At 35.0% G+C, this 13,434-nt stretch overlaps 1 protein-coding gene across 2 annotated transcripts in view; it reads left to right on the forward strand.

Moving 5' to 3' along the window:
* The window catches only part of PRKG2 (protein kinase cGMP-dependent 2), an 83,223-nt gene extending 71,826 nt beyond the window's left edge, over nucleotides 1-11,397 (forward strand). For both annotated transcript variants that reach the window (XM_006907613.1, XM_006907614.1), the window contains exons 16-18: nucleotides 4,554-4,616; nucleotides 9,754-9,820; nucleotides 11,302-11,397. In XM_006907613.1, coding sequence (XP_006907675.1) covers nucleotides 4,554-4,616; nucleotides 9,754-9,820; nucleotides 11,302-11,397 — 226 coding nt within the window. The remainder of the gene's footprint in view (nucleotides 1-4,553; nucleotides 4,617-9,753; nucleotides 9,821-11,301) is intronic.
* Nucleotides 11,398-13,434: the final 2,037 nt, after the last annotated feature.

The following is a 13,434-nucleotide window of genomic DNA, read 5'->3' on the forward strand; positions in this document are numbered from 1 at the left end:
ATATATATCAAGCATCTTTTTATATATATATATATATATATCAAGCACATATATATCAAGATATATATATGTATGTATATATATCATCTCTTCTTCTTCCACTCATCCAACGATGAACATTTAGGTATTTTCATAGCTTGGTTATTGTAACTAATGCTGCAGTGAACATAGGGTTGTGTATATTTTTTCAAATTACTGTTTTTATTTTCTTCAGATCAATACCCAGAAGTGGAATTGATAGATCATATGGTAGTTCTGTTTTTAATTTTTTAAGGAAACTTCATACTGTTTTCCATCGCTGTCGCACAAATTTACATTCTTGCACTAGGGCACAAGGGTTCCCTTTTCTCCACATCCTTGTCAACACTTATTATTTGTTGACTTTTTGATAATAGTCATTCTTACAGTTGTGAGGTGAAATCACATTATGGTTTTGATTTGCATTTTCCTGATGAATAATTATGTTGAACACTTTTCATATACCTCTTAGCCCTCTGTATGTCTTCTTTGGAAAAAAACATCTCTTTAGATCCTCTGTCCATTTTTTAATCAGGCTGTTTTGTTTTGTTTCTTTTGCTATTGAGTTGTATGAGTTCTTTATATATTTTGGATATTATGATATTAACCTCTTATTAGATATATGGTTTACAAATTTTTCTCTCATTTCATAGGTTGCCTTTTCATTTCGTTGATGGTTTCTTTTGCTATGCAGAAGTTTTTTAGTTTGACGTAGTCCTATTTATTTGATTTTGCTTTTGTTGCCTTTGCTTTTGGAGTCAGATCAAAAAACTCATCACCAAGACTAATGTCAAGGAGTTTACTGCCTGTTTTCTTTTACGAGTTTTATGATTTCATGCCCTATGTTCAAGTCTTTTATCTGTTTTGAATTAGTTTTTGTATATAGTGAAATAAAGTAGTCTAGTTTCGTTCTTTTGCATGTGGCTGTTCAGTTTCCCCAACACCATTCATTGAAGAGACTGACCTTTCTTCACTGTATATTCTTCCCTCCTTTGTCATAAATAAATTGTCCATATATACATGGGTTGATTTCTGGGCTTTCTATTCTGTACCATTGATCTATGTGTCCATTCTTAACCCAATATCATACTGTTTTGATTACTGTAGTGTTGTAATTGAGTTTGAAATTAGGGAGCATGATACCTCCAACTTTGTCCTTCTTTCTCAAGATTGTATTGGCTATTTGGAGTCTTTTGTCGTTCCATACAAATTTTAGGAGTGTTTGTTCTGTTTCTGTGAAAAATGCCATTGAGATTTTGTTGAGGATTAATTAAGTCTGTAGATTGCTTTGCATAATATGGACATTTTAATAATATTAATTTTTCCAATTCATGATCACAGAACATTTATCCATTTATTTGTGTCTTCTTCAGTTTCTTTCATCTATGTCTTATAGTTTTCAATGTGCGGATCTTTCATCACCTTGGTTAAATTTACTCCTAGGGTATTTTATTCTTTTTGATGCAATCGTAAATAGGATTTTCTTAAGTTCTCTTTCTGTTTGTTATTAGTGTATAGAAATGCAAGAGATTTTTTAGTCTCTCTTTCTCTTTAGTCTCTATCGCTCTGATCTTCATGTTGATTTTATGACCTGAAACTTTACTAAATTTGTTTATTAATTCTAACAGTCTTTTTTCATGGGGTCTGTAGGGTTTTCTGTATATAAATCATGTCATCCCCAAATAGTGACAGTTTAACTTCTTCCTTTCTAATTTGGAGGTCTTTTATTTCTTTTTCTTGCCTAATTGAAATTAATTCAATTTTCTTGCCTACCTCTGGCTAGTACTTCTAATACTATGTTGAATGAAAGTGGTGAGAGTGGGCATCTTTATCTTGTTCCTGATGCTAGAGGAAAACTTTCAGCTTTTCAAAGGGAGTATGTTATTATCTGTGGGCTCGTCATATATGGCCTTTATTATGTTAAGGTACATTCCCTCTATACCAACTTCTTTTGAGAATTTTTATCATAAATAGGTATCAAATTTTTTCAAATGCCTTTTCTGTATCTGTTGAGATGATCATATAATTTTTATCCTTCATTTTGTTAATGTGGCATTTCATATTGATTGATTTACATGCATTGAACCATCCTTGCATCACGGGAATAAATTCCACCTAATCATGGTGTATAATCCTTTTACTATATTGTAGAATTTGGTTTGCTAATATTTTTTGAGTATTTTTGCATCTATGTTCATCAGGGATATTGGCCTGTAATTTGTATGTGTGTGTCCTTGTCTGGTTTTGGTATCAGGGTAGTGCTGGCCTCATAAAATGAGGAGACTAGGTATTAAATTTCTAAACATTCAGTAGAATTCACCTGTGAAGCCATCTCCTTGGATGTGTTTTTTGGGAGGTTTTTGATTACTGACTCAATCTCCTCACTAATCATCAGTTTATTCAGATTTTTTTTTTTTTTCCACAATTCAGTCTTGGAAGATTATACGTTTTTAGAATTTATCTATTTCTTCTAGGTTATCCGGTTTGTTGGCATATAATTGTTCATAGTAGTCTTAAGATCTTTTGCATTTCTGTGGTATCAGCTGTAACTTCTCTTTCATTTCTGAGTTTATTTATTTGAACCCTCTCTTTTTTTTTCTTGATGAGTCTACATAAAGATTTGTCAGTTTCATTCATCTTTTCATAGCACCAGTGCTTAGCTTCATTGATCTTTTCTATTGTCTTTTTAGTCTCTATTTCATCTATTTTTGCTCTGATCTTTATTGTTTTCTTCTTTCTACTAACTTTGGGCTTTGCTCGTCTTTCGATAGTTCCTTTAGGTGTAACGTTAGATTGTTTATTTGGGATTTTTCTTGTTTCTTGAGGTAGGCCTGTATCGCTATGCACTTCCTTCTTAGAACTCCTTTTGCTGCATCCTGTAGATTTTGGTAAGTTGTATTTCCATTGTAGTTTTTCTACTTTGACCTATTGGTTGTTCAGCAGTGTGTTGTTTATCTCCACATATTTGCGATTTTTTCCATTTTTCTCATACTCGATTTCTAGTTTATTCCATCAAGGTCAGAAAAGATGCTTGATATGATTTCAGTCTTCTCTAAATTTGCTGACACTAGTTTTGTGGCCTAGCATATGATCTAGCTTTGAGAATGTTCCATGTGCACTTGACAAGAATATGTATTCTGCTGCTTATTGATGGATTTTCTGGATATATCTGTTAAATCTATCTGGTCTAATGTGTCCCTTGTGTGGACTGCATGTGCTCACTGGCTTAAGCAAGGAATTAGAAGAGTGTGGGGCCAGGATGCACCTGCTGGCTTTTGTAGGGCCTTGGGAAAATGCAGAGCTATGGTGCACCCACTGGCTTTTGTGGAGCTACAGGAGAACACTGAGACAGAATGTGCTCACTGACACTAATGAGGTAGAGGAAGAGTGCCAAAATGGTACCTGCCAGCACCTCTATCCCCGCAGAGAATCTCAACAGGCCCCTGCCTCTCTGGCAGACACTTTAAGATTAGCAAATGTATCTCCTTCATATATAGTCTAGGCACTTTTCAAACTGCTACTTTTGTACTGGTCCTCGGGGTGAGCAAATCTGTGAGCCAGCCCTTAACAGAAACATCTCAGTTCCTTATAGGCCTTTGGATCTCCTAAACGTGAGCCATATTGTTTTTCAAAGCCAGACATTTGGGGGTCTCATCTCTCCACTACAAGGTCCACGGGTTGGCTCCCCTGATGTGGAGCATGAATCCCTTGCTTTTCAGGGAGAAGATTCAGATCGTGAGGTCCTTCCTGATTGTGGGTTGCCACACGGGGTGGGGTGGGGGATGTTCGGGAGACTTCATCTCTGCCTCTCCTACCCACCTCACTGTGGCCATTTCACCATTTGTTGTGAGAGAGCTGTTCAGACTGTTTTCAGGTCTTTCAGAGGGAATAGTTCCACATGTAGTTGCAGATTCAGTGTATTCATGGGAAGAGGTGAGTTCAGGTTCTTCCTGAACCATCTTGGACTACGTCCCTGGCCTTATTTTAAATTATTCCAAATTTCTATTTACCATTGAAAATACTTTTGGAGAACAGAAGAGTTATAGAATTTTGTTTGAACTTCACTTTGTCGCTATTTTTTTGCACATTTGAACTCTTGTTTCAAGCATTAAATTTTAGTAAATTTAGAACATGAAACCTAGCTGTGGGTTGCCAACGGAAATTTCTACATGCTTCTAAGATTCCAGCTGAGATGTAAATGACTTTCTAAAGCTTTTCCAGGTTGTCTCAGCAGAGTTTGTAAGATAGTACCCTCCTGTTCTTTTAAGCATTTGTTTCTAGCTCATTTAAAGCACTAAGAAATACAGATGTAAATATAAATATGGATATAGTTACATTATATAGATACATTTCTAATTCTAATTTGACCGTGGCTCCTCTAGAGAGGGGCATGTGTTTTTTATCTCCCTCTACTCAGATGCCTAGTCTATGAATATTGTTGAATAAATGAATCAATAAAGAAATGTTAAATTTTAACTTAAAATTCATTCAAACATAATAAATATAAACCATCTTTTAAAAAATTATTATTTTAGGCAAAATCCAACAGAAAGGCTGGGAAATCTGAAGAATGGAATCAATGACATTAAGAAACACAGGTACAGTTACTTCTTTGCCCAGAAAAATATGGAAATTAATAGAAAACTGGCAATGTTGAAGCATCTTTCAGTAGGCCACAGGGTTCTTTTACATACTGTCAGTTTTGCCTTTTTGGTACTTTATAATTTGTGTTTTACTACGAGTTTCAAAAATCAGTCTAAAAACTATTTCTCTAATGCTGAAAATTCCTATCACGAATGGATAAAATTTACAAGTTATAAAATCATATATTCAAATTATAGCAACTTAGTTTTTATCCACTATTGTTTATTATTATTTTAAAATATCAACTTGGAGTCTATAAATGAATTAAGTTCTAATTATGAGATTTGATTTTTTAAAAAGTAGAATATAGTTGTGATTGTCGATAGTCAAGAGAATGGGTCAGCTAAATTGCTATTAAATAGTATTCTATTTCAATTTTAATATTATACATTTATTTTAAATATGATTTTCCTTTGACTAGCTCTTCAAATTCTGAAGCTTCATGTTGTATTTTACTTTTTAGGTAAAGTACATTGATTTTCAGAAAATCTCAATGTTTTCTTATACAGTCATCTAACGTGAACATTATCAATTTTGTGAATTTCTAAATCTGTCCTTCAGACCCATATATAACTTCCGTAAGATAGCCTCTCTAAATTGGTTACATACATGGAAGTTCAAATCTTTGAGATTTTTTTCAAATAAATGCCTAGCTAAATTCTGTAATCCTCAAGATGTTTTAATTTTGTTGTGATTTATGGATATAAAATATCACCTATTGATAGTACAAAAAATAAATTTGAGAATTTTATTATTGAAAACCTTTGAGCACTGGTATGTTCACTTTCTGAAATCAAAATAGCTCTTAATAGTACATTCCCCTCTGAATATTTTAACTGAAGAATTAAGGGCACATCAACACAGTTTGAAAATAAAGGGAGAGATGCTGCTGAATAGAAACACTATTCATTTTTCTTAACAGTAGTGGTACAGCTGCCAACCCTGCTCTATCTATTCATGAACTTTCTTGAAATAGAGCCATGTATTCAACATTGTAAATTCTGAGGGCTCTGCCTTGAGGGTGTCTCAGGGAAAAAGAGAGAAAGGGAAGGAGCGAGGGCGAGGGAGAGGGAGAGGGAAGGAGACACATCTGTGGATTTTATAGACATCAAAATGTTGAGTATTTTATTGTTTTTATCATCCTTTGGATTGCCTTCAGTGTTGAGTTCATTATTTGTCTTAGATTCCAATTTATCTTTCTTCTTATCAGCTGTTATCACAATTTCTTATCTCATTATAACATGACATATAAACATACTACTCATGTTGAACAAACAAGTGTCCTGTCAGTTAAAATCATTCTTTCAATATATTTTCCTCCTTTCTCTCATTACAGAAGTATTTTCATGTTTTGCTTTGGAGTAGTTTGGAAATAGAGGTGATATAATTGTTAACGGGCTCTAGTTTTATCTTTTACTTCTTATTTACCTGAGGCTCATTTCAATGTAACTGTCAAATTGTGATTGAATGCACATGCAAATTGATGCCAGAGAATTTTCTCACCACATCAGAGTAATGAAGAATTTTGAATTTTCTTCCCTGTAGAGATTAATTTGCCTACTTTTCTTAACAAGCAGGGTGTTAGTTGCAGCATCAGTGTAGAGCCTGAGTACAGGGTACAGGATAGAGTTCACTAGTACAGTGTGCCTGATTTGCACAGTGCCTTCCGGTGAGCCAAGAGGGCTCAAAACATTATTTCATCCTATTTTCAGAGGTTTTTTTTTAAGATATAAAGCTAGGGTAGGGTGGCCTGAAAAATAGATCTCTCTCTGCCTTCAACTAGGAATATTCTAAAACCTTTCTCAACTCCCTAAAGGATGTAGCTTCTCTATCCACTATATTCTTGGAATTAAAAAAAAAAAAAAAATTATTTCTAAAATTTACCATCAGATTTTCCCACTCTTTTCTAAGGTACAACTTATTTTTTTTCCCCCTTAAAGAACTATTCACTTTAACTTTATTTTTAAAAAACAATACAAAGTTAAACATGGCATATTGTTATATGTTTGCCCATTCTGTGTTAAATCTTCTTTTCTAATAATAGAGTTCTTCTCTTCTCTATTTATGAGCTAGTTTATAAACTAGGCACCAATTATGTCTCCCAACACCTCTCTGAAAAAAAAGATAACATGCTTGGAGGGTACAATTAAATCTTTCTGGCTAGGTAGAGGAATAATTTATTTCGAGTGTCTTTGCATTACCTTTAATATTTCTAGTCTCTAAAATTACTTTTAAGAATAGCTTCTACAAGTCTTCTAAATATGAAGAAGCAATTTATGTGCTGTTGCTGCTAATATTTCTTTGGTGAATATTTTTCACATATGAGTGCATACTGGCACTTGCGTTACTTAAAATGTAGTTAGTGTCAAAAGGCCAAGTGTTAAGTGAATAGCCACTTGTGTGAAGTAAACATTGCCATAAGTCAAATTGTAACAAGCAAGAAATGCATAGGCTCTTTGGTTCAGTAGAGTAACAGTAATAAGTTTCATTAATATTTATGGAGAAGCTTCTGGGTAGAGAGCATTGTAAGATATGTTAAAAGGAATTGTGGCAGTGTTTGGTGTCAAAATGATCCACATGTTGTAGCCGCCAGCCCCCGATAGACCACGGACCACTAGAAATCAGTGAGTTATAGGAAACACACTCTTTATTCAGCCAGCTGGGTCTGCCAGGTGTACACAGACCCCAAATTAAGCAGCTCTGAAATGCAGAGGTACAGGGTTTTTAAGCCCTAAATCCCATTCCTCATTCTGTCTGAACACAAAAGTCTATTTTTCTTCTATTTACTAACTGTCAACCCACAGGTTGGTTGTGCTAGTGGAGGGTACAGAAAGAGAAAACTTATTGTTAGAATGTTATGTTCCCATGGGTGATAGCCTATGTTCTCATAGGTGATAGCCTATGTTCCCATGGGCGATAGCCAAGCAATAATTTTCAGCCAGCACACACAGAACTGTGTACCTAGAAATACCTAAAAATGGAGCATCAGTGGTTTTGTAGCAATGGCAGGGAAGCCCTACAGCTGGGGTTGCTGTCTGATTCCCACTCTTCGACTAGAGTCTCAGCAGCTTATACCAAAATGGCACTTTGGGTTAAGAATGGCACTTGAATGTACTAGAACCTGCCCTCTCTATTATTCATACTCCTTCTCTTGCTAACTTAAACTTGGAATGAGAAATCCAGTCAAGGACTGAATCAAAAACAACTCCAGGATGAGAGAGATTGAGAAGGGTAGAAGAGGAATGTGACAGCCTTCTAAAATCTCCCTGCCTTCAGTCTCACACACCCTTCCTATCTACTCACATACCCATCCTACCTACTCACATACCCATCCTGGGGCCCTAGGGCCATTCTCCACATAGAACTTTCTAATGGCTTCCCATTATGCATAAAATCCTGATTCCTTACTGTGTCCTACAAGGCCCTACATGATCTGACCTCTGGCCATTTCTCAATCTTTTTTTTTTTTGTCTCCGCACATTCAAGGGTGGTGATGGAAAGGGTGTTTTGTAAGGTCTTATGGCATATAATAAAAGCATGGTAAAAACTTTGCCTTTTATACTGAGTGAAATGGAAGCATTGGAGAATTTTGAACAAAAGAATGGTGAGACCTTATTTATGTTTTAAATGATCACTCTTGATGCTGGATTGTTTGCCAGGGACAAAAGCAGGAGGACCCATTAAGAGATTATTGTAATAATACAGGCAAGGAATACTAGTGGTTTGGCCTGTGCAGGTAGAGTGAAGGTGTTGAGAATTTGTCATATTTTGAAGGTAACACTGAAGGTGTTGAGAATTTATCATATTTTGAAGGTAACACTGACAAGATTTGCTAATGGATATGGACTGAGGTAGGGTGCGAGAGAAAGGATAACTTCAAGGTTTTTGGTTTGAGCAACTGGAAGAGTTGAGGCAAGTTTGTTGGGGAAGATTTGGCACTCCAATGTGGACCTGATACATGCTAGATGCCTAGTGGACATCCATTTGGAAGATGAGGAATACCAGTTGTAGCTATTAGCCGTAAGGCAATGGGGAAGTCTTGGTTGGAAATAGAAATCTGGGAGTAATCAGAATATAAATGCCATTAAAAACCACAAGACTGAATGAGATTACCTAGGAAGTGAGAGTATTGTAAAAAGAAGAGGTCTAAGGCCTGAGCCCTGGAGCACACCGACTTCCTATGGAAATAGCAATGGAAAATGAGGGAAAGCAACCAAGGAGGTAGGAAGAAAGCCAAGGCTATTGCCAAGTGAAGCAAAGTGAAAAGGGTTTCAGCAAGTATAACTGGTGAAAAGTGGAAAATGCTACTAATAGGTTAAATAAGATGAAAACTGAGAACTGACATGATTCAATTAAGTAGAGAGGGTGAACTTGATTGTAGTGTGGTCAGGAGAAAATGGGTAAATAGAGTGATTAAATAACTCTTTCAAAGAGTTTTTATCCAATGGGAAGAGAGAAATGGAATGAGAGTTGGAAGGGAGCTCAGGTCAAAGGAGGGTGTTTTGTGTTGGAAGAAATGAAATGTTTCCATACTGATGAGAATAATTGAGCAGAAAAGATGCTGAAGATTCGGGTGAGAGGAGAGTTGCAGGAGCATGACTTTAGAGAAGAGTCTGTGAGATCATATACACAGTAGACGAGATGACCATGGTATAGGAGAGAAGGGAACACACGGTTGTGGGTAGGTAGGCAGGTATGCTGGTGGAAGATTGTGGAAGTTCTCTTTTTTGCTTCAGTTTCCTCAGTGAAAAGGGAAGCCAGGTCATCACTTAGGAGTGAGAATGGGGAGAAGGTTCTGGACATTTGAAGAGAGAAGACAAATTATGAATTATGAATCTAAGGGGGTGTGACGATGAGTGGAACAATAGGGAAATCTAAACTGATTACTGGACAGCAGCAAGTGCCCCTTGACGTTAGTGGGCATTGATTTCGTGTGAGACCAGACAACCAGTATGGTCTAGGATTTTCCTCCTACTACCTACAGCTGCACTGTTGCAGGCAGGGAGCAGGCAATGAAATGCATTGACAGATAGCTTGACATGCTAATCATTTTCAGGCAAGTAATATCTCTGTACCTTTCTCATTTCTCAGGTGGCTAAATGGTTTTAATTGGGAGGGACTGAAAGCACGGAACCTTCCATCACCTTTACGAAGAGAGGTATGGTCCCTACTATATTACTTTCATGATTATTTTGTAGGTAGTTGTTTTTGTAAACAGATTTTAGAGGTGTGTGTATGTAACAAATATAAGATTTTTTAAAATAGTTTTTTAAAAATTAAGTTAAAATATAACAGTTGTGCTTATAGGGACTAAATATTGTTACCTACTTGATGAGCATTAGCTCAGCTCTCAGAAATCAATTACATATAAATCTAAGTCCTCAAGTTGTCAATTTTAGTTAGGCTGACAGATAGCTCTAGAAATATGGTATGAATCATATAAGTAATTTGAAATTTATAGAAGCCACAGTAAAAAAGGTAAAAAGAAATAGATGAAATCAGTTTTAATACCAAAATATTATCACTTCAATATGTAATCAACATAAAATATTAATGAGATTTTACAGTTATTTTTTCATACTGTTTGCAATTCCAAGTGGATTGTACACTTTCAGCACATATCAGTTTGGACCAGCTACATTTCGAGCGCTCAGTCACCACATGTAGCTGGTTGGATAGCATAACTTTATAGAAAGCAGAACATCTGTTAACCTGGAAGAAGAATGACTCAGGAATGACCTAGGTCAATGCCCTACAAACTTTATGCTGTGTTCTCTCTAGAGGAATTTTGAAGATCTGTGTCTCTCTTTGTACATTTTTAGATTGACATCTGCATTTTTTTCATCATACATTTAAATCATTATGGAGAATATAATTTCTAGTATGTTATAAATATTGAAATTTTACAGTAAAACACTACTGTTACTTCTCTCTTTTAAATATATCCAATGTAATCTAAATACACCTGAGATTTCATATGAATCAACCATTAAAAAAATTCAGAAATGTTACATCATTTCTTTTTCTCTCTGAATTCACATTTCCATGTTTCCATTCCATTTTCCCTATAAAATTTCATCCTAATGTAAAATATTTTTATGCTTGGCAAGTTTCACTTGATCATTCTTTAAGTGACTTTCAATTATAATTTTATAAATTTTAAAATTCCTGTGACAACAGAAATTTTTGTGATGACACAAATAATTCTTCTGGACTCATTATAATTATAACTACATTTTTTATCACATGCAATATCAAACAACATAAAGATATTACAGAATTTTTAAGTAATTATTAAACAAAACTTTTATAATGAAATTATTTAATATATCTGTAGATAAATGTTATTTATTTAAATGTTATTTAAAATAATCATTTCTGTCACTTTTTTCTTTTGGAAGTAACTTCCAGGCTCTGTAGCTTCCATTGAATGCAATCAGATTCATTTGGTCTGAAGGGGAGATTTCATGAGGCTGAGAGTGTGACTTAAAAATGATAATTGGTCATCTTTTCCTTATATGTAACTTACCAGTGGTTGTAGTATAAAATCCACATTCAGCTATAGAAAGTATCACCCATATGTAACAGCATGCTTAGTCAATATCATCCTCACCTTTGCTTTAATCTTTTCTCTATTAGCTCAAGGGACCCACAGATCACAGCTACTTTGACAAATATCCTCCTGAAAAGGGAGTGCCTCCAGATGAGCTGTCAGGCTGGGATAAAGACTTCTGACAGGGAAAAAAAGGAAAAAAAGATTACTGCCCATCTACTACAGAAGAGGACTATGAGCACCAATAATTCAACATTGATTATTTCTCTCTTTGAGAGTATTATGATATCTTTTGGAAGACCATTAGAGAAAAGAAATCCCTGCCCATGAGCTGGGGTGGATGGTAGTGGATGCGGAGGTGGTTCTGAATTATAATGTCTTATTTAGATGCTGTGAATTACTCATGTCTTCTATTCTTTACTTTTCTTAAATGTTGAAGGCTATTCTCTCCACAGTCAGACCAGTTTTGTTGCAGAAGCATAGTTTTCTCTGAAATCTATTGCTCCATCCTAATTATACTAATCTCCTTTGCGTCTTAATAAGGTTTAAAAAGTGTCCTGCCCCTGAGCAACTAAGTCATGCAAAGAGTATGAAGAACAAGGGTGAATTTTGGAAGATTTCTCTGCTTATTACAACTCCATGTAAGCATTATAGCATCTTAAAATAGTGGTTTGCAGAAATCTTGGTAGTCAGTAGAGGCTCTTCACTTTTACTTGCATTCAAGCTAGAAATGTATTAATGTATTTCTGATATTAGTCTGGGGACAGACAAGTTTGAGTATTTATTCAGTGGTACTGCTCCCTAAAATAAATGAGTTAATTAATCCAACCAGGTAATTTTATTCTATTGGGGAACTTAGAAAAAAATAAGCAAAGCAAATATATTTTTTTAATCTCCTATGACCAGCTGTGATACCTCAGAGACTTTCCAAAGCCTTGATCAAGGTGGTTATAATGTGTGGTTAAATGATGGGCTTTTGGAAAGATTTTATCTTATACACTAAATATTTTCACAATCCAAGTAGAAAACATGCAGGAGCAAAATTGTGAAGTCTTCCCCTTCCCATTAAATGTGGAGGAGAATAAAATCTGATGGTAAGTTGCTGACTCTTTGAAACCCTGTGGTATTTTGGCCAATTCTATGATTGTTATTATTAATAAACCAAGAGTATAGAATAACCACGGTTAATTTTTAATGAAGGTCCCGTTGGTGAACGCTGATGCACTGTCATTACTGCTCCATTAATAGCTCCTTTAAAAGACATCTGAATCACGGATATGTCTATAATTTTAGATTGTGAAGGCAGGTAAGCTGCTGGAGAAGTGTTGGGACTTTAGAAGTAAAAGCGTCATCCAGCATCTGCCCTCCTGCCATCTTCCAAATAATGAAAAGAATAGTTTCAATAGCATTGAATTCCAGAGCCTAAGAACTTTACTGGTAAATGTTTTATGTATCAACCAGGATTGCTTCCTAACCCTCCGTCTAAAATGGATGGGAAACAGACTTTCTTTGTATCTTTTCGATCTGGCAAAGTAAAAATACTGTCTAGGTTGCAAATTATTCAAGATTCTGTTTATATTTTTATATGTTAAAGTTCTATGGGAATAGCAGCCTCTACCCACACCCCACCCATATTTTCTGAATTCAAAGAAAGTTAGCTATGTGCTTCTTGGAGAGTTAAACCAGATAAGATAGGCCCAACTCAAGAAGGTGTATCTTTAACAAATTAAATTTCCACATCTAGAATCCTTTTGCTGAACCAAAGAATTTTTGTTTCCTGGAGTGGTATTTTTAAAGATCATGTATTGTACATAGAAAAAAAAAAAAACATTTTTAATAGGATTGAGATAATCTGCTTAATGAATTTCTAAGATTTTTAAAAGATTTTTATTTGCATTTGGTTTGTAAGCACTGTATGTTTTTCCATGTATATATTTTTAAATTACCCACCTTAATGTAGGAAATTTATGTATTGGGTGGATATTAGAACTGTACAGTTATAATCACAATGATATTCTCAAAGGAGATCAAGAGTTGTAGTTCAAGAAAGATCTACATATATACAAATAAAAACCAACTTAATTTACTACAGGTATTTTGCCTGTGATTGGGCATATCAATATGGAATATCTATATGTGATTTTATTGTGTTTCTTTAGAGTGCTTTAGAGGAATGAAGAAATGAGAGGTTGAACCATCAATAATCCCAATTCCACAAT

This window comes from Pteropus alecto, unplaced genomic scaffold (assembly GCF_000325575.1).
Source record: "Pteropus alecto unplaced genomic scaffold, ASM32557v1 scaffold161, whole genome shotgun sequence".
NCBI classification, from domain to species: Eukaryota; Metazoa; Chordata; class Mammalia; order Chiroptera; family Pteropodidae; genus Pteropus; species Pteropus alecto.